The sequence below is a fragment of the Zonotrichia leucophrys genome, chromosome 6 (assembly GCF_028769735.1).
Source record: "Zonotrichia leucophrys gambelii isolate GWCS_2022_RI chromosome 6, RI_Zleu_2.0, whole genome shotgun sequence".
Taxonomy (NCBI): Eukaryota; Metazoa; Chordata; class Aves; order Passeriformes; family Passerellidae; genus Zonotrichia; species Zonotrichia leucophrys.
This window is the reverse complement of record NC_088176.1, coordinates 7896396-7918642: the sequence shown is the minus strand read 5'-3', so window position 1 is coordinate 7918642 and position 22247 is coordinate 7896396. Positions and strand designations below refer to the sequence as shown.

Here is a 22247-nt window from a genome sequence, read left to right as displayed (position 1 = left end):
ATGGGGGCTAAATATTTCACAAATCTTCTACAGACAGCAATTGCTATTGTCAAAAAGAAGCTCCTTCTACTGCCCTTTTCCTCATGAAGTCTTCTTTCTACCAATTTCTGACACATTCTGCAAATAATTCAGAATGTCTGAGTTAAATTCTCCCGCCCAGGCCAGCCATGAATTTGGAACCAAGCAGAGGTGCTCATGATGGGAGCCCCCAGCAGATCCATCATCTCTGGCATACACACACACCAATCTGCAAGAATTACAAACAAGCCCTGGCTACTCCACATTACAAGGGATTTTTGCAGTCAATTTAGCACATGTGTCCCTATCACTAATCACAGCTTTAAGCTACATGGGAAAACAAGGGTCACCCAGGCTGTTAACAGCCATGGTTGGAAAAATGTGATTCCAGCTGGCTGCTTTCACTTTGAGTCAGAGATCAAATCAGAAAGGACAAACGTGGCTGTATCACACTCCATGTACAGTGTGGTTTGTAACAGGGAAGGGATTTGAACAGCTCTTTTTGCAACTGTGCAGAAGTCCTGGCTCTGACAATGTATGCCCTCAAGCTGACACATACTGCCTTAGCACACATATTTATGGTCACTATAGAAAAAACACAAAAAAGAAGGGAGGAATTGCAATTGTCTTTTATTAAAAAGAAAGCCCATATGCCCACCACTGTTCATGCCTCGAGCACCAGAGGCAGTGAAGAGAAATCAGCTGTGAACTCTACATATGCATAGCTCATTCTGATGGTGTGATCTGTGCAACTGCTGGGGTACACATAGCATGTCATCAAAGAAAAATTTATACCTAAATGATGGCAGTTAACTGTAAACATGAAACTGTTTTTTTTCCTATACTGATGGGGAAAATGAAAGAATTACTTTGCGGAGCCAATAATGATGCACACATCATATTTGAGAAGGTAAAAAGCAAGAGGCATTCTGTAAACATTCACCACACAGAAATAGTTCTACAGAAGAAAAACATTTCCCCAAGATCCTTCCTACTCAGTATGATGGGAGAAATTCTGTTTTTCATGACCAAAACCGTCTTTCTGAAACAGGAGACACTGGGGAGCATTTCCGTTCCCTCAGGTATCACAAGCATAAAGACAAAAAAAAAGTCAATGTTTTTCTTTAAATGAAAGAAGAAACCATTACCTTCTAAAAGCTCTTGGAGGAACTCAGCTTTTCTGTCTGTATATCAAAGAATTTCATATTTTGAACAAACCATCCTGCCCCTCTTGTGAATGGAATAAGCTGGAGCACAGTTCTACCTCCCACTGTAAGGAAAACACCCACCCACCAGCTTTTTCTGTCTTCAGCTACTCTCTGGAGCTCCTGTTTTGCATCCTTGGACCACAAAAAGCTTGGAGATACTGCCAGGGGTGCTGTCAGCTCCCAGAGCTCCAGGGTCTGCCATGGAAATCTGGGCTGGGCAGGAGCAATCCAGATGCCTGTGGATCCAGGGACCTGGACCACTCTTAAGGTGAGTCACTTCAAGTTTTAATGGCGATGACAAAAATGAAGAGATCAGAGTTTTTCAAAGAAAACAAAAGCAGGATTTGATCCTACTGAGCATTATTTAGGATCTCCATAGCCTTACTGTCAGGGAGAGTTGAACTCCATGTTAATGTTAAGTAAAAATTGTTCCAGCACTGAAGGAAAAAAAAACACACAGGAGAGTCTGTGAATCTGGGCTCTCAGTCTGCAGAAGTGAATGATATTCATTAAGAAAATTCTAATGATCTACTTTGTTACTGTGCATTAAATAAGGTGCAAATTCAATTTCCTGTTGGGGTTTTATTTCCTTCTTGTATTTTTCAGCTTCATGGAATAATGGTGCTGTTTTCAAGCAGGGAAATAGTCATACAACAGTTATTCTTAGGACATAATGGATCTCTTGTTTGAAGGTAGAAAGGAATTTGGAAATGTTTCAGTTTATCACCTACATCCAAAAAAATACACAGGGAAAATCTGTTTCTTTTTTCTTTTCCGCATAAGAGTTTAACAAATCCCGTATTGATGAAAGCAAGGTTCAAGTTCTTATTAGAGTTTAAAGTTTCTGCATTTCAAATTAACCAAGTCTCCTTCTGCCTTTTATTCCTCTTACCAACACTTTTCTTGATGGCATTATTCATTTAAAGAATGATTATACATCCAAGCATCATCAGAAAAGCACACAGGAACAGTAAATCTCAGAAGCTGTGCTGCAGCCCTGCCCTGGCAGGGAGATTGCAAGGCACCAGTAAGAAATGCATCCAGCAGTTTGCAAAAGCTGTAGCAGAGATCCCAGTGACCATTTGTCACACTCCTGTCACTGGAGATTTTTTTTCTGTCATCCACTGATGAGAGATGCATTTTGATTGAAGTTATTTTATGTCCAGTGGTTCTGGAATCTCTTCTCATTTCAGCAGATTGACACAAGAAACTTGCTGGGAAGCCAAAGCACATGAACATGGAACAAATACAGGTGACCTTAAAATCTGCTTTTATGATGCTTGGCATTGGGTAGAGGAAAGGTTTAGCAGCTGAAACACCTCCTGAGCAAAAGACAAGATTTTATTTCTCCCTTCTTCTCCTAAACTGGTCTGAGATGCCCCTTGGGAAGCATCCTCCAGCCTCCAGTCAGGCCTTTCTCCTCTTCCCACGGAAATCCCTGATGCTCCACTTCAAGCACCCTGCCTGCACCACCCTGAGTGCTGCTGTCACCGTGTCACAGGCAGCTCTCAGTGGGGCACCTGACTGAAACCCCTGGGCATTCAATGCAAGCATTCACTCAGCTGAAACCAAAGGTGAATTCTGAGTCTCAGATGAGCTCAGTTTTAACTTGGTCAGCTTCCCAACCAATGCCATGACCCTGCCTTCAGTCTCCAGCGCTGCAGACACAAATAATGCTGCACTGGGAGTTGTTCCTGTCGGATTTTCAGTCTTTCTAGCAATCCAGCAGCCAGCAGCTCATACCTGAGCTCAACAGCAAGCAAGCAGCAGCTGTATGTGGTGCAGCAATGTGACAGCTTCCCCACTGCCCCACTGAAAAATCAGTGGTTTGTGCACCAGGATGGAAACAATGGCAGGAATCATTCAACCATTTAAAATACCTTTCACATTAAGCACGAGGTGGAGATCAAAGTCATTTACAGGTCTGTGGGAAATGAACCTTGGAGAAAAGGCAATCACTGGGAAAATGTCAAAGCTTAGCCTCGGATGGCTTGACTGTAACTATCTAGAGGAAACATCTCTCTAATAAGATTTTAAATAAGCAAACCAGCAGTTTGAGGATAGAACAAAGCCAAACCTCATCCAAGCAAAGCAAATGAAGGATGCACTGACCACAAAGCCAAGAAACTTTCTGTATTTTTGTAAGGATGCTCTCCCCTGCTCATCAGGCACCTGTTAATCATCCTGCTGCTCCTCTACTTCCAAAGGGATCCTGGAGCTTTTTAAAATCTGACACGGCATCTGTCAGCATTCATCAGTATCAGCCAAGTAGTGCAATTAATTTCATTTCCTGTCAAATGTTTGGTCTCTGAAGAGACCTCAAGCCCAAAACTAAGACTGGTACCAATCACTTGTCATTAATAGTATTCTAATCCCAACAGAAAAGTAAGGATCCACTTCAGAATGGGAAGAAGCTGAACCTGAAGTGAAATGCCAGAAGAGCACTGCAAGAAGAACAGTCTTCAAGACACAGCAGCTAAGATATGTAAATGCAGAAATTGCAATTAGGCTCACAGCTGCAACTGAGGTTTGATTTCACATCAAGCTACCTGAATGCATGAATTCACATCTGAACTCCATTCCCTGGCATGGGAGAAACTTTAACCTCTGTTAGCTTCCCAGAAACAACAGATTCCCATTTCTACCTGGATCTTAGTTTGGTGATTCAGAGCTTCAAGTGGCCTCATATAATTTCATGATGCTCAGGAAGGAGCACGTTCTACCCACATGTGTGTTATCACATCCACACATCAGTTTCTGTTCCAGAAGAATTTGTGAAAATGCAGAGATCTTTTCAAACACTGCACTGGACATCTACTGCAAGAATGGCCTCATATTTAAACTTTCCCTGACACTGAACTATTTATAGCCTGTTTGCAGCCTCCTCCTGCTGCCACTGAAGGAATCTGATGACAGATCAAAGGTCAAAGAACTAATGATTTAAAACACATTCCAACCTGTTGATATAGTGTCTGCTTACATGACCCTGACTTCTTCCCAGTTCTTCAAGGGAGGAAGATTCAGTTCAAAGTCAAAGGATTACAGAGCATCCCAAAATCTAAACTTAGGAAGCCTCCCCCCTCCCTGTCAGGCTCATTGAACTGCAGATGATGTAGCCTTAAAGTCATCTCATAAAAAACCCAGACCTGTGCCTGGAACCCGAACATCCCACTGAGGATTCTGCAAGTTAAGCTCCAGAGACATCTAACACAAAAGGAAAATTAGCACATTTATTTAATAATTAAGAAACTGCTTTATGCTGATTTATAACAATGTCTAAATAGAAGCTTAATGTTTTTTTCCTGTGGAATACTTTGGGTTTGTGGAATGCTTCCTGGATGCCAAGACTTGGCTTTGCCTTATAATCAGCAAGATTATTAGCAGGTAATTGCCTTTTGATATTTGATGTCATGATAGCATGTGAAATACTGATACACAGTGAAACATTTTTACCTGACCTTTGTTCCACATAATTGCAGATATCCCATTCCTGGAAGTGTTCAAGGCCAGGCTGGACAGGGCTTTGAGCAACCTGTTCTAGTGATTTGGCAAGCTGGCCCACGGCAGAGGGGCTGGAATGACATGATTTTAAAGTCCCTCCCACCCCAAACCATTCCATGGTTCTGTGATAGTGAGGACTAAACCAATTAGGGACACCATCCATATTCTTGTGGCAGGGTTGCTTAATTATGAGATTAAATTTTTGTTTAGTCTACAATGCTATAAAAAAATCTAAGTTTTACAATTCATATATGACATCAGAAATCTACTATTTGAAACACTCCTACCACAAACACTACACTATCTTGCTAAGATAATTCAGCCAATCTCTACATGCACCAAAATCAAGCTATGTAAACTTTTACATTGTTACTATGAAAGCTTAAAGCTTTTTCCGTTAAGCAATACAGTGTACTGAAACCAGCTTTTCCCTCTAACCCAAAAGATGAATCACAGGCTTAATAATAAAGCCTTATTATAGCAATTTTGCTAGCCTCCAAGTTTCCTCTGCTAGTACATGCAATAGGGTAAAGTGAACTGTAATCAACTGACAATGGTAGAAAATTATCATTTGTATCAGATCACAATTTAAATTGAGATATTAAAATCTCTGCTCATGCACATTGTAATTTAGGGCCTGATCCCACACACATTTACATATGGAACAGCATTGCAGCGAGTAGTCTTAGTTTTTGCAGAAAAGTTATTCATGTATATAGATGCTTACAAGAAAAACTTTTACTTCTTCATAAGCCACTAATTAATTCTTGCTAATGGTAATGTTTATTTGAGACAAACCCAATGATGTCTCCAGCTCAACCTCCTCATCTAACCTTCCCTCCTCTCAGCCTGCTGTTTCCATTGCCTCATAAAGATTAACAATTTGGATTGGTAAGAGTAATGCACTCCTGCTAAAACAGACCTTAAAGCTTATTTATTACACCAGGAGGTAATGCAGAATCCTATTGAATTTGCATTTGTAACACAAACCAGTGTTATTCCCTGGCAAGGTAAGGGACTTTGTCATGAAACAGCCAAAGACAACTGCTCTGAATGCTGTTCCTGGAGTTGCACTGCTAAATGTCTCTTATCCCTCCTCTGTCCATCATTCCCCTGTTAACTCCAGCTCCCAGTCAGCTGCTGCCTGCCTGAAATTCTTTGCCTATCAGGAGGATGGCAGAGCTCACCTTCCTGGGGACAGCCACACCATTTTCAGCTTTTTTGTTTTCCTATCAGCTCTTGTCAGGAGCCACAAATAGAAGCGGCCGGCAGATAGGACCCACCAGCTGGAGACACAGGGCTCTCCAAGGCAAACCCCAGCCAGCTCCATCTTATCTGGGGCCACGGGAACACGTCAGTCAGTGCAGGTTTTACTGGTCATCCTTGGCAAGAAGCAGCTCCTCTGTTCTTAGAAAGATCCCAGAGATGGACAGAGCTCCTGGGGAGGGAGGGAGGGCGGCTGCCTGCTCACATTACGTGACGCACGAGCCTGTCCTGAGCTGGCTGATGCTCATGGACATGAAAGTCACCGTGCTCCTGCAGTGCCACTGCCACCACTGACACGCATGCCAAGCACCCAAGGAGTGCCTAAAAGCCTCTGACACAGCCTAGGGGAGCAGCACTACAAGCACATCCAATACACTGAACAGTGTGATGTAAAAGCAAAGTTGAGAGCGTGGACGGCAATAATAAAAAGGAATGTCAGACAGAGCAAAGAACAGGATCACACAAACTCTGTGACTCTATGACAGCCTTATCAAGAAATGCATTTTTCCCACATCTTCTAAGTCTGTGGGTAAAAATTCAAACACTTTCAGCAGGTATGAAAACAGACAAGTGTGAGCTTGTTCAAGTCTTTCATGATGGGAGTTGCAGTCTCAAGAGCAGAGTTTAGTATACAAAAAAGATAACCAAGCCACCTGTGGATGCAGCTGATACATCCTGGTCCCAGTATGTGCTGGTTTTGCTGCCTAACAACACACTTTATAAACTGAGGGGGGTCTAACTCCACCTCCTGTAGAGTTGCAGTCGTGTCATATTAAAAACCCATCAGACTAAGAGGGAAGAAAACCACTTACTTGAACAGCTGTGTCCCACTTGTATGAACCATATGGTCAGACAACATGCAATGTGAGTAAATAACTATGTGGCTTAAGCAAAAACTGCACTCAAATAACAATAAACAAGATCTGCAGCTCAGGTAAAACATTCAAAACAGAACTTGGAGTAACCTCCTATACACAACCCTTTCCTTTCTCCTTGTGAAGACAAATGAACTCTAAAAAGATAACACTCAGACAACAAACCCAACTAATAAGGCACAGACTGAATGAACAGCATGAGAAAAGTCTCTAACATTCAGCTCTGGCTCTTCTCAGTTCAAACTGGATTTACTTTCCTCCATTTCCTTAACAAGCTAATGGTACAAATCATAGTTTCATTTCCCCCAGCAAGAATTATTTCTATAGCTCTCCCTTCTCTGATGATCTCCATGCAAGCACTCATAAGGTCAATATTATTACAGAATCTTAAACTGTCATCATAAACAGAAGCTACAATAAGTTGAGACATTCCTCTAGGGAAGGAAAGAACAAAACCAAAAAAAGTATACTAGTAAATCCAGTCTTGCAACAGAATAGTCAAAGCACAAAAGCAGCTTATGAGTAAGTAACTAAAACACAAGTGAAAGAAGAAAGTAGACCTCACCCCTCCTAAAAAAAGCAAGATTAATGTGGTGCATTCATCAGGACTACAATTCCAAAGCCCTGCTCCATCTGCCCCCTTCTTTATCAGGAGTTCCTAAGGACTGTGTTTGCTGCCTGGCCTGAATTACCATTGTCCTTTGTGTCTCAAAGGGTCTCGGGGGCCTGATGCTGAAAATATCCTAATCCAGTATCTTCTGTAAATTGAGACCACTACTCACTATGGACAGGAACAAGAAAATAAACAAATAGTTGCTGGTTTTGAACTGCTCAGGGATTATATGGCATCAAGTACTGCTTGAAATACAGCAGCTGTAATGGAGAGAGAGAGATATGCATTTCCCCAAGCATTCCAGAAATAGGGCAGACAGAGCTCCATGGTGCCCTCTAGGATGGGCTGATGCCACTCCAGACTGGCACAGACTAAATATGTTAATATCTAGGTGAAAGGTAAGCATTTTTTAAGTTATCAAGCTGCATCTAGCTAAAAACCACAGTTAATAAACAATTTCTTAGATTCCAGATACTGATTTTTCAGCATACAAATAACTCAAGTGACCTTTTAAAGAAAACCATTAGTAACACAGAAAAACAACTAGTTCTATTTTCTGCTATATTCCATATATTATTCAGGAAGCGGAAGAACAGAGCAACCACACAAGTATTCCACCCACATTTGGAACATAAAAAATATAACTGAAATTCAGGAACTGGGCTGGAGACACTATTCAAAGTCTGAATCTGCAGTACACAAGCTAGATAGGGACTTTCAGAAAAGATAACTTGGGTTTAATAGAAATGAAAAACTACATGGTATTGATTCTGCTGCTGTGCTTTAGTTGCCCAGTTACTCTGATTTATTCCAGCACCTTTCTCCATGTTTACCACCAGCTCTGCCTCATTCACCTGGAGCCTGAATCCCTTTCTGTGCTGTATCTACCCTGTGCTGAGCTGGGACTGACTGTGGCAGACAGTGGTTGCACATGGACCTGGGCATTTCTCCTTATTCTCACCTTTCATCCCACGTTTTGTGGTTACTCAATTCAGCCAACTCTGCATTGCTGCTCATTAAACAGAAACTCCATGAAGGAGCCAGGGTTGCCTCCTGCTCTGTGGCACTCATCTTCAAAGGCAATGAATTCTCAAAGCATAGTTTTACAATTATTTAACGCTTCATTAAACCTCTGTTTTGTAAAAAAACACAGTGAGTCTTTGTTGTGGTCACAGAGTGCTCAATGGCATGAGCTGGAGGTGCCAAGAGCCCCTCAGGTCCTCCCTCTGTGGGATGGGCAGCAGCACTCCCATTCCCAAGGCAGCTCCATGGCACAGAGCCTTAGAACACCTTTGCAGAACATTTCTGGTGGGTTTTTGAAAGCAGGTACTTTCAGCAGTAAATTGAGTACAAAGGACCTTAATTTTCATAACTATCCCTAATGAAAAACAGTCATTGCTAGCAAGAGTTTTTAAAAAATTCCAGATCCTTGAAAAAGCACTTAGGCCAAAAACTACAAAAAGATAGAATTTTCCTAAGTATCACCACCTTTCTTTACCCTTCCCACCTTCAAATCCTTCAGGTATTGAGCAAAGAGAATATTTTTAATGGGATGTTGGCAGGAAGCACAACCTCCCATCCGTGGTCCAGGGCACATTGCACAAATGGAGTCATTCCTAACAGATGAATATCCAGGTTTTACCTTTGCAGGTGAAGCATTTGATGTGGAAGTGTCTGGCTTGAACTCGGAGCACTTCACCTTTACAGGGCTCCCCACACTTGTGGCAGTGGATGACTGGCTTCTCAGAGGGGTGGTGGGGCTCCTGAGGATGGGCCACTGTAAAGAAAACAAACAAAAAATATTTCAATCCAAACAAAAGAGAATTTTCTTCTATACAAAACTCTGTCTTCCCAGACACTTTACACCATGTATCTGGCCACATTTTATGCTCATCTGAAGAGTTACCGCCATTTTACTTCAATATAGTCTTTTCATAAATAAGTAATTTAAGACATTCACATCCACTACTGCATCTTTCCATTGAGGCTGCTACAGAAAGATGAGGAAAAACTCCCTACACAGTGTCAGTGCCACTGCCATTTTCTTTCCAAGAACACAAGTGTGTGCAAACCACTGGATGAGCACACAAGGAAAGCACAAATTAATTTAATCCAAGAAGGTATATAACCCAAGCAAAAAGGATGGAAGGAAAGCAATTCCAAATCAAGTTCTGGGAAACCAGATGAACCAGATAGTCTGTATGCAAATGGCTACACTAAAAATAAACTACAAACATCTTCTTTTTGCTACAGCAGAAACCTAATGCAGGGAAAGCACTCCTGAAGAGAAAAGAAGCCAATATTATTTGTCTCTACACCCATCAATTCTAGCAGAAATTATTCTCTGGATGCAAATTAGAGATACTATGAATAGGCAGAAACTACCCACGTATTTGCAATATTGTCAGGGAGACACAATTCCAGGCAGTGGTAATCACCTAACCACCCAGAGCAGAGCTTGGATAGGAACAGGAAAAGTTTGTGGATTTCATTGTTGTAATAAAAGTTTAATTGCTCCACATTTGGCTTCTGTAAAACATGTTTAACTTTCTCTTCAGATGTGGCAGCTTGGGGCCCTAACAGAACAGCACGGGTGTAAGCTGGAGCAAGATTTCATCTCAACTGAACTGTTTGAAGTGGAAAGTATCACCCAGAATGTTCCCAAACAAACCTATGTTCCTTCAATTCTCCCTCCCACATCCCATTCTAGCAGTAGGAAGCCTTTCTCCTTGTAATATTGTTCTCAAACTAGTGGTGCTCATCAGAACATTTCAGAGAAAACACACCTCTGCCCACGCCTCTGTCTTTATACCACTCCTGTCCTACTTTTCCTGGCCTGCACAGGACTGAGTGCTGATACATCACTCTCACTGTCACTGGAAAACATCTTCAGAATTTTCTCGAGATCTTTTCCTTTCCTGATCAGTTCCTGGCATCACCCCAGCCAGGACTATGCTGTTTTTCAGGTTACTGCTTATGCAGCAATATAACAGATATCTTGCTCATTTTACTGCACCAGATTCCTCCCCTTCTTCAGTGGATTTCTAAGGTAAAAGCTCCATGAAGTCTTTTTATATAATTCTCCCTTATAAATGCCTTTCTGAAGAAATGCTGCTATCATTTTGCATTACATAAATACAAGATTAATAATAAAAAAGCTGAATATGTGATTAGGGGAGTAACAGAATCAAGAATAGAGAATAAAAAAAATATTCTAAGCAATTTCTGTTATAAGTCCAGCCAGCCTAATATGGTAACCGTTATGCTTTTCTTCCTATCACCACTCATATCTCCAACCCCAAACTTCAAAGAAAATGGCTGAATTCTTCTACTCAAGCTCAATGTTTTTAATACCTCTTTTTCTGGTAGCCTCACTTAAACTATTTCCCCTGAGCAGTTATTCAGCCCATCCTGGAGAACAGAATTCAGCTGGTAATGCCAACCAGTATTTCAATTAGCAGCTCCAGTGGAGTAAAAGCTCATTGAATGCCTTACCTTGAGTGAACCTCATCTAATAGTCTGCACTGCAGTACTGTTTCTGGAGTGGAAGTTATTATTACAAACAAAACTATTCACTGGCAACCAAGGAAATATATAGGAAAGAAGGAAAGAAAGAAAGAAGAAGGACAGAATAAATAAAAAACAAAGACAGGGAAGACTGTTAACTAATTAAATTATTATGAGCAAAATTCCCTCTAAGACAGTTACAGCCTGAGGTGGGCCTGATGAAAGCTGAAGTTAATAGTGTGGGCTTTTAAAGTTGCTCACAAGAGCAAATGGATGAAGAATTTGGGAAAATGCTCTCTAAGGTTTATATGGTGCAATGTTAAATCTGTACCTGCAATATTCTGCTTATTCCATCTCACATGTGTAGGACACTCTGACATTCTGCACACCAGGTTCCAGATCCTCTGGTATTGATCTGAAACACAAGCCTCTGCTCTTTACAGCAGAGTAAATAACTATTTTCAAGGCTGGTCCAATGATGCAGCTTCTTTCCAGTTCTGCCTTTAAAACCATTTAAATGAATACAAATACTGTTAGTTGCTATTTCCAGACTGATCTCTTAAGTGAAGCTAATTATGGTGCTTGTCTTACTGGCCTCCATTTAGCATTGTAGGTCAAAATTGAATAATTGACTTTCACCCTCCTGCAAGGAATTGCTTGTAAGCTTTTTCCTTTGGATGCACGCAACACACACAAGGCTGTTCAGTGGCAGAGGTGACCTTTCACAGTCACCAGTGAGGACACAACAGGGAATTAAAGAAAAAAGAAAGAGAAATACCTTTACAAGCAGTTTATTGGTATGTTTCTGACTGAAGTCCAGTCAGCTCACGGGACATGTCAGTTTTAAGCTGCTCTGGGTCTGAAAAGGTCAGAGTTAGGAGCTGGGTTCATCTCCTGGCAGGAATTTCACACCTTGAGAGAGTCATGTTTCAGGCTCTGCCTGCACCAACCCTCCCTACCACAACTGCAGGGTATCTTCTCAGGCATCCCAGACTGCACATGATGTAGTAAGGCAACTCTAGATCGTGTCTGAGACAATTACAACAGGCTCCAGACAGTATAATCACTGACAGGACATGGATTTAGAATATGGATAACCCAGATTCCAACCCCTGCTCCACAACAGGTATCTGGGCTCTTTGGATGATGTCCCCTAACCCAAAAGGAATAAAGCCATGCAGTTAAGTTCAGCTAAGTCATTGAGCCTGGGACCTAAAAGTAAAATTAAAATTATCTGAATATTTTAGTTTCTCTGTGTCTTCAGCACCAGGGACTGTAAACCAGGTGCAACAGCACTGTTAAGCTCAGCCTACTGAGAGAATAAATCCCATGACAAGGTTCCCAGGGATGGAGAGAGTCACATAAGCACCTAAGACAGCCAGTCACCCTCTTGCCTCAGCACCAGGGTTCACAATTGTCTTCACAGCATAAAGTGCCCACCCACAGCATTGGTGTGGAGCACAAACTCAGGTTAAGTATTTGCCAGCTCCATTTTAAGGATGGGAACTGAAAGCTGGCTCCACACAAAGCTGTCACATCCCAGTTCACCCAACCAGCATGACAAGGTGCATGGGTGCTTTTGTGCTGGGCACTGCCTGAAGACTTTTTTTTTTTTAATTAATGAATAAAATCTCTGGTCAGAGATACACAAATATGAACTTTTCAAGACAAGCTAGGTTGAGACTTTTACTCAAGACCAGCTTAAATGAATAATCAATTAATAATTAATGCTTTCTTAAACTCATTTAGGCTTCAAATAAGACAAATCAATGTCCCATTAAATATCCAATTTACCCAGAGTAACACATACACTGACTGGGACAACTGGGAAGTCTGGATTACGTAATTTAAGTCAGGACGAAATAAAAAGAACAGAAAAGAATCAATAGCACCTTCAGCTGTGAGGAAAACAGTCTTTGTCACTGGAGTGTTGCTTTGTGCTAACAACACCATTATTTTTGTCATTCCTTATGTTTCCTTGTGAAACAAGCAATGTTGATTTCATTACATTTTGCAACTGCACTATATGGATGTAAATTCAAAGCAGCTCCCACAGCTTGAGAGTACTTGTTACTGCATTTTATCTAAACATCTCAAAATAATCCCAGACCTGCAAAGAAATAATTAAAAACAAAAGGAGACAGAAAAGACCACAACCCAATGTTCATATGAGAAACCAAAGGCATTTTCTGTGCAAAATTAAAGACAATTTACTGTGCAAAGTTGAAAACTCTTCTGCTGCGGTGCTTTCTTTATAGCAGATCATTGTCTGAGGGTTTAAAAACAATTATTTTTTTGTTGCATCAGCTAGAAATTGGACCTCAGTATTTGTAACAAACCCTTCTGAAATGGAAATTACAGCAACTAGCTCAAGAGTAAGCAGCTGAATAAAGAGATAGAGAAAACAATGAAAATAAATACTGCAGCCTTCTTTATTGATGATTCTCCCTCTGAACACAGAACTGTTAGGAAATCAAAGGCTCAAGCTAAGGGATTGCTAGCTGCAGATTCTTGCTGGCAAGAGTCCATGGATCTGCTGCAAGCCAGGAAGTACCTTGGCTTTTAACTGGAAGTCAGAAAAGCTTCTGGGAAACACCTTGCTATGGGAATGCTGCAAGGTGGAGTCAAACAAAGTTATTTTTAGTTCAGTTCTACTCAAAAAAAAAAAACCTTCCTCTACATTTAAAGGTGATGATATGAGCCACTGCTCTTTTAAAAGTGAATTTTTATCATTTTTCCATTTGCATGGATACTTCTACAAATAAACCTGAAGCTGTGCTCAGTCAACCCTTCCCATGTTGTAGCATGTGTAACTTCAAGCTTTATGCCAGGATACAGAATCTCTGTGCCTTTTAGCTCCACATCCTCTGGGCTCTGTTGCACAGCACTGAGAACAGGCTGTGCTCACTGCAGCAAGGGCAAGGGGATTCTCAGAATGTCACAGATTTTTCATTTATATCTTAGGAGTGGCCTGACACAGGCAGCATGTTCTCTGAAATGCTGATTTTAGCTACTGTGTTTTCTTGGCTGGAGACTGAACTATTAAGAAAAAAAAAAAAAAAAAAAAAGCACAGATGTAATGGCGTGAAACTACTCCAAGTTCTTTGCCTGTTTCAAAATTTCTTCACTTCTTTCTGCTTTTAGCAATAAAAGTAAAGGACTGTGCTTGAGATTGCCACGGCAGTAAATGCAACCAAAGCTTTCTACAGACAACTCTGTCTCTGCCATCCATCTCTGTGTTACCTGACATGGCTTTGGAGATTTTGTCACAGCACATGTCACAGCTGAGAGGGCCATGATACACAGAGTGTCACCATACAATGTCAGAAAGCTTCAACCCATACAGAGAAACACCACAACACTTCAGAAGGCTGCAAGCATCTGCCCTTCTTGTTCTTCAGCCCAACCTTTTATCCCCTCCTGTTGATGCACTGCCCGTGTGCCCTCTGATCCCTGTGGTGGCTGCTCAGTGCCCTGGGCACTCCCTGGCTCACTGCTGTCAGTGCTGCTCACACTGTGCCCATTGGGGATGAGGGTCCCACATCCCCACTCCCAATCACCACAAACTGTGTGCCTACAGGCTCTGATTTCTTAACTAATTTAGCTCAAAACTTGAAGGTTTAAAACCAAAATTCCCTCATTGTTTGATGGTGCCAAGCAGCTCCACTGCTGATGCAGCTGGGCAGCCCCTAGCTTGGGACAGGACAGAGGGAGGCTGGTGGGCACTATGCACAGGATGACAAGCTGGGAAAAAATATTTTCTGAGCTGAAAGATGCTGGGGACACCAAAGAATCAAGTTCAAGAATGGAATCTGCCTTATCACTTCTCCTCCATGCTCTACTGAAAAGAGAGAAGTAATTTTCTCTCATCTTTTGTGTTTCTTTCAGAGATAAGAGCCTGTAACCCTGGTTTGTAAAGCCTGTCTGTCTACAGCCCATAGAGTCTCCAAGGAATTACTCTTTTGTAAAAGCACAGTGGAGACTATGGAGGTACTGAAATATCTATTTAAAAGAAGGGGTGAAAATGCAGTGTCATTTTGCTTATCTGCAGACTCAGTTCTTGAATCTCAAATCTGTAAGAATCCTATCAGGTAAGGTGACCAAGCAGTGCCTGAGAGGGAAATCAAACCTCCCAGCTGCCAGGGACTGATAAAGATATTACTGCAGTCATCAGCCACAGGTATCTGACAGGGATCTTCAGGAATTCCAGGAAATCCTGGAAGGAGGCACTCCCATGAAGAGATACCAGGGAGCTGCTTGCCTACACATGCATGAGAAAGCCTAAGGGAAAATCCTAGACTGCAGCTAGCTCATACTACTGCTATTCAAATCAGATCTGAAGAAGCATTATAAAGCTCTTTCTTCCTGCAAATTTATCTGTATCACTCCTACAGTGTGCCAATTTGTCTCAAAACTATTTGTGCTGTCTACAGATATCCAGAGTACCTATTTTTAAAACAAGGTAGAAAAAATAATCTCTAACTTGGTCGCTTTTTGCCACAGTTTTGAAATGTTTTCTCCCATTTTCCATGAAAATATTATCATTTTTCCCCTTACAATTCATCTGCTGCTGAAAATAGCAGATGCAGAAGGGACCATGGCAGTGCAGCAGCTCCTATGGCAGAATCAGAGCCCAGGTGGTTGTGAGGTGTGGCACTCAAACCCACAGGAGAGCACAGTGGGCTGGCCAGTGCACCCACTATTAAATACTTACATATTTTTAGATATACATAACCTATGGCGAGAGCTGATGCAGCTAAAAGAATGAAATACAAATATTTAGAGAGGTAAGTGCCAGGAAAAAACCCAAAATATTAACAACTGTAATGTGAAATCAATGAGAGACAACTCCTATGTTATTTCCAAATGAAAATAAAAAGCTTTGTGCCACGCACCCAAATGTGAAGAAAGGTGAGGAAATAATGACCTTTAAAAATACAGCATGGAAAAAAAAATCACAATTATTTCAAAGTTTCAGAACACAAGAGCAAGCATGCTTATTTTCTCTCTCTTTTTCCTGCTGTTTCCTATCCTCCCCTCATGCCTCTTTTTCTAGCTCAAGCTTTGATAATGCAATTAATTCCCCACAGAACAGCATAAAAGATCAGGGCCTAAGGCCTCAGCCCTATAAAGATTTATGCATGTGAATGATTCAGTATTAAGTGAAATATTTAACACCAGCACCTGCTTGATCCTATCTGAAAAAAGATCACCTTCTCCAACACAGACAAAATAAAACAATGTAACTGCGATGGTTTTGCTATTAAAGGAAATGTGTTTAGTGGATCCAGTTTTCCAAGCCTTTGATAGTAATTGAGAGATAAAATTAGGATGTGTTTATGTAGGGGTTCCATCCTTATCTGGACACTTGGGGGATTTCACCACAGTTTCTGACAGTTTATAGCTTTAGTGTACAATTTTCAGAGTTTCTCAGTGACAAAGCATGAATGTGGCGTGAACAAGAAGCTCGGGATACCCAACTTTACTTTGGAGCCACCAGGAGCCCGAGAGCTTTCTGTTTGCCAGCTGGAAACTGTGAACACATCAGGGCTAACCCAGCTCTGCAGCCCAGGGAAATTGCAGCAGCTCCAGTGATGCTCTCCTCACCACAAAAGCACCAGAGCCTCTTCAGAAGAGTTTGTCATTCTCTAAAACAGCAGCAAGGAGGAGCTTCTGCCATGTCTGTCCACACATGTTTGCCTTTGATCACTTGGCAGGTGAATAAAAGCACATTCTGGAGCATCATCTATGCTTAGCAGGAACAAAAGCACCTGACAAAATTATTACGTTTGTATTTACTTAAGGAAAATTATAATCCTTTCAAAGATGAGTCAAGAACAGCTTGTTAACTGAATATGGTCAGGTGTTGTTTTAAGCTTAGAGAGAAAAAGCAACGGGGAGTTTCAGAAGTATTTTCAGTAATGAAAAGGCACTAACCTTGCAATGAAGTATGCAGCAAACTAAGACATGCTGAGAAACAGATGATGATCAAACAAATGTTGACTGAGCCAAGCCAGTCTTTGAATCAAAACCTGCATTCCTGCATTACTCAACATGATTGTTAACAGATGGATTGCTGATTAGTGGTTAGCAAGCCAAAGGGGAGAGGCAAAAAGTGAATTTATTCTGCCATATTTCTACATTAGTACAGAGTAATTTTTCACAAGACAGATCGCCATAAAAATTGGGTGATAAAGAGACAGTGAATCCAGACTGTCTTATCTGATGTTCTGGCAATGCTCTTCCTGATCTTCATCACATCCACCAAGGTTCTCTGCACTTGGTTCCACAACCAACTTACTGAGGGTCAAGATAATCAATTCACCCTTTGGAACTCCTTGCTGAAGGGCTGGAACATCAGGCTAAACATTTGCTTCTCATACCCAACATCTGCAAGTCTCTAACAGTAGTAACTATCTATAAACCTTGTAAGTGGCAAAAAAAATTGAGTTATGCCTTCAACACACCTGACAGACACAAGAGGATCATTCACTATTTCAAAAGAGTGATATTTTTCTAACATAGGACAGAGGTAATTAGAAATTCAAGAGCTCCTCAGCATACTCTGAGCAGCCATCTCATACACATCACTTGATGTCTCTATCTTTAAAAAATATCACAGAATAGTCTGAGGTGGAAAGGACCCACAGGGATCATCAAGACCAGTATCAAAACTTTACTCACAACAATGAACACACACAAGCGTCAAATTATTCAGCGCAAGTCCTGAAGGATCCTCAAGGCTACATGAAAGCCAGTTGCTGAAGTTAGCAGAAAAAACAATTGCTTTTTCCAGACAGCATGGAAATTCTGGCTTACTGATGAGTGGTGGTTTCCCATAATAGCACTCAAATGTCTATCAGGCCTCTCAGCTACCCAAACAGCATCCCACGTGGGGATTCTGGCAACAAACTCATCACAGTTCCCCTCTGCATCCTCTTCAGAGGCTGCATGAGTATTCCATGCAGTAAAATGAATTAAATTTCTTTCTGAAGTAAGTCAATATAAAAATACTAATTTTAATAATCAGTTCTCCCACTGTTCACCCTGAGACTATCTGAGGAGGAACACTGACCTACACAGGCCAGTTGTCTCCCAGATGCTTTCAAAGCAGAATCTGTGGTAAAATCTCCTCTCAGTTACCACCAAGAATCCCCCCAAGGGTTTTTTCACAAGACCATTGCAGGGACCTGTCCTGAGCCAACCCCTTTAAACCACAGAAGCTCTGTGCCCTGTGCTAAGAAACTCTCCTTCAATCAAGGCCCTTGTAAATGCCCATCACTCAGTACCACCCTCACTTGTGGCATTCCTGAGCTACACAGCCTCAAACTAAAACTGGACACCACAGAAATGAGCAACATAAATCTTCCCAGGGCTCCTGATGCCCAAGGTAGCTGGCCATGTACAGAGCTGATAAACCAGACATTTCAGAAGCCCTGCCCTGTGCTCATTTGCACCCAGACCACTCAAAAACATTGCAGCATAGAACTCAGTTTCTATTAAAAAATAAACAATTGTGCTCCTAAAGACCATCAGGTGTTAACATTAGATGGTAAATGGACTATCACAGGGAAAGCACTGACCAATACCCTGAACACAGCCTGCTTCTCTGGCTGGCACCTCCACTGCTGGATAGCAAGCAGACACCCTCAAATCCATCAAATCCTTTTTGAGATGCTTTTGGAGAAAAGAAAATACAAATGCAACTGCTTCTTTGAACAAACAAGTAATTCATTGACTCTTGTTCCATCCAGCAGTAATTAAAAATAACACTCAGTGTTCTGCAAGGCTTCATTTCTATTTGGATCACTTCTTTAATTTGGTATAATTTTAAGATACTGCTTCTGAACCAGATCCTGAACTGAAACAGAGTTCCACAATACTGCCCTGTAGATTACAGTGATGTATGATGCTGAAATGGTACCAACAGCAGTGGGAATTAGGGAGTTACCCATCCTTTTGAGAGTGTTTACAGAACCTGTTTTTCTCTTGCATAGCATAAGAACAGCAACATTTGACTTCTGAACAGCTGATATTAATTATAGATCATGTACACAATTGATTGACACAAGGCTTCTATCATTTCTGGGTTTATAGCCCTTTATGAACAATGCATATAAAATCCAGAATTATTTCTCTAGTTGTCTCTTACAACACAAAATGACCACCATTAATAAAATACATGAGCTTTTTTTTTTAAAAAACATCACACAGCCTCTAAAAATATTGTCCCACTTTGGGACAATAGTGAAGCACTTAGCTTTAATTCCCAGTGATTCAATTAGACTCAACAAGACACTCTGCTGAACAGAACAGGCTTAAGACAATGCCTAAGTGTTCTCCTTAGACAGATCCCTAGTGAGCCTGAAAGTCATCCAGGCTCAACCAAGGCAAGGATTAATTATTCTTTTGGGGATACTGACTGTCCTCTAGGTGGAAAACCAACTTTGTTATAAATAATCCTTTTTAAATTAGTTATGGATTACCCCCAGAACAAAAAAAAAAATTCCTTCCCTGTTCCCTAGCTTCTCCCACCCAAAGGGCACAAGACATTTTGATTAGTGGAACTTGGTCTTTTCCCCTGGTATCCATTAATTTTTCTACAAAATAATTGACTCTCTTACAGTAGCAGGCCAAATTATGATCCTAACTTGTAAATTCTTTCCTACCAAGATTCCTACCTTCCCTTTGGAAAAATATTTTTCTACCCTAGCTTAATGTATTTTTAAACAATTTTACTATGCCAAGACTCTATCTATAGAAGTTTTGCCTTTTGAATTCTCATCCAAGGAGAGCAAACATGTAATTTTTTATTCCACTCAGTTGTAGTCACCATAACCAGCAGGGCTTTGGGAGTGATGGTGCTGCAGTGGTGACTTGTGTAGGAGGTGGCCAAGGATGGGATTGTGCTGGTCACTGTTGGCCCAAAGAGTTCAGTAAATGGCACAACTGACCCATTGCACATTGAAACAGAACCAGGGGAGCACAGAGAACCTCTGCAAAAACACAGACACAGTAACAGGCAGCAAACACTGAAAGGACAAACAGCAGGAGACAAGAGAGAGAGACCAGAGCATTTCACTGGCACAGACTGCCCAGAGGGGCTGTGGAGTGCCCCTCACTGGAGATATTCCAGAACCATCGGGCACAGTCCTGTGCCCTGTGCTCAAGGATGACCCTGCCTGAGCAGGGAGGATGGACCAGAGGAGCCACTGTGGTCCCTCCCAACCTGACCCACTCTGGGATTTTGTGAGGTACAGGAGACAAAGCCAGGACAGAGAAGACACCAAAGCATGGGGAAGAGAGAAACAAAAACTATGCTGGGGCAGGAGAAATGCTGAGAAATACCCAAGAGCCTCTAAGTACTCCAGAAGGACTGCAGGCAGCAGAGGGACTCACATGGAAATAACTGAGCAAGGAAAAAGGAGCACTCAGTGAAGGGAGCAGCAATGGCCTGGTACCAGGGTCCTGTCCCACCCCAGGCTCACCAGAGGTACTGAGGATAAGGAGTGACATGGACTGGAAACCAGAATGTCCAGAGAACGTGAGGTGTGTTTCTCTGAGCATGTGTTTGCTTGCTTTTATCTTCAAATAATCAGAATAAGCAATTAGAACTGTGTTGATTGTGAGAACATGAAATAGACTGAACCTCCCCTTCTCCAAACTGAGTTTTTTTGGCTCCCCCCACTCACTGTTTCTGTTGAAGAACTGCCTCTACCACCACCTGAACCTATGAACTCTGTGGTCTCAAATTTAATGACTAAACCCCCTAGCCCTCCCCTCCAGTGAGATCAATAGTGAAAGCTCTCCCATTCCTCAGTATAAAATATCTGCCATCATCTCTTCAGAGAGCTGGCTCCTACACACAGCTGGGATGCAAGGAATGTATGGAACTCCACTACTGGGACACATGGGAAGTGGTCAGGCATGGCAGGACTGCACACTGTGCTTGCCCAGCTCTTTGGATAAGAGTATTTGTACCCTCATGTGAAGTATGTGCTATTAAAAATAAATTAAAATCTCCAGTAAACATGCAGTGCCTGAGCTGGCATCTCCTTGGTTATTTTTGTTCCTCTCAGTATCAATGCTGCACACCAGAAATGCAATTTGAAACCTAATATTAAAAATAAATTTAGAAGGAGAAAGTACAGAAAAGCAATGCCATAAATGTGCCAATAGAAACATAATTCCTTTACAATTGCATTGCCTTTTAAAAGTAATAAGATATTTACAAGATAATCACATAGCACTGGATACTCTTTATGTTGTTTTGTACAAGTAGGAGTAGTGAAATCCCACAAGATTGCCTTGTCACAGCTGTGAAGCAAGGTAAAAGAAACTCTCTGCTCCAAAGATCTCAAATTCAAATAATCAAGGCAGACAAGAGGAATGTTCTTATCCTCATTTTACAGATTAACACAAGGAGAGATCAAATTACCTCCCCAAGGTCACCTTAAGAGCCTCTAACACAGAACTGTTCCACTGTTCAGTACTTTAACTACAAGTTTATTTTTTCAACATCTACTATTATGCATATTTATAAAATGCCTTTTCTGTGGTTTGTACAAGGCAGCACAGGCCCTTAATAAAAATAAAAAAAACAAAAACAAAAACCCAAATGCCCAGCCCCAAAAGCAAACTGCCAAGCAGAACCAAATTTGAAACTAAGTAAACTGAAGCAAAAAGAAAATTAACTCCCCAATCCTCCCCCACCAATGTGTGACTGCATAATCTTGTCATGTGCTCCAAAAGCAACAAACTTGGAGACTTTCCCAGGTCACCTGGGGTTAAAAAGTTCCAAAGCCATGAGTTCAAATCAAGACTATATTTCATCAACGACCATGACACTGAGACAGTGTTAGGGCCCAAATCCCATTACTCAACATTCTCCTGATTAACACAGGGAATAAATGTTAAAACTGCAAATACACAGAGCAATGGAGAGACAGCTCCCAAGAGAAAACGTATTTAAATTAGCAGGCAGGTAACATTTGCATAATCTTCCAGGAAAGTCCCATCTAAAGCAGCTACATTACAACTACAGAGAAAGATTAAAAGCTCTTTTGGGGGCTCACAGCTCTTGGGATTGGCAAATGGAAGAGAAGAAGGTTGGAGCAAGCATACAACCAGTCCTCTTGGTCAAAACCTGAAGGGGTATTGCTATCATGCTTTATCAAAAGTATGGAGAAAAAACAACAGAGAACAAAATCCCTCTGCAAGACTGAGCCATGGGCCAAGCAGTTCAGGAAATACGGGACC

At 41.4% G+C, this 22247-nt stretch overlaps 1 protein-coding gene across 4 annotated transcripts in view; it reads right to left on the bottom strand.

Annotated features, from left to right (window-relative positions):
- ABLIM1 (actin binding LIM protein 1) overlaps window positions 1-22247 on the bottom strand; it is a 201421-nt gene that overhangs the window by 89617 nt on the left and 89557 nt on the right. For all 4 annotated transcript variants that reach the window (XM_064716223.1, XM_064716222.1, XM_064716224.1 and 1 more), the window contains exon 2: window positions 9124-9258. Coding sequence is in view for 3 of the 4 variants with exons in the window: in XM_064716222.1 (XP_064572292.1) it covers window positions 9124-9258 (135 nt within the window). In the remaining variant the exon portion in view is untranslated. The remainder of the gene's footprint in view (window positions 1-9123; window positions 9259-22247) is intronic.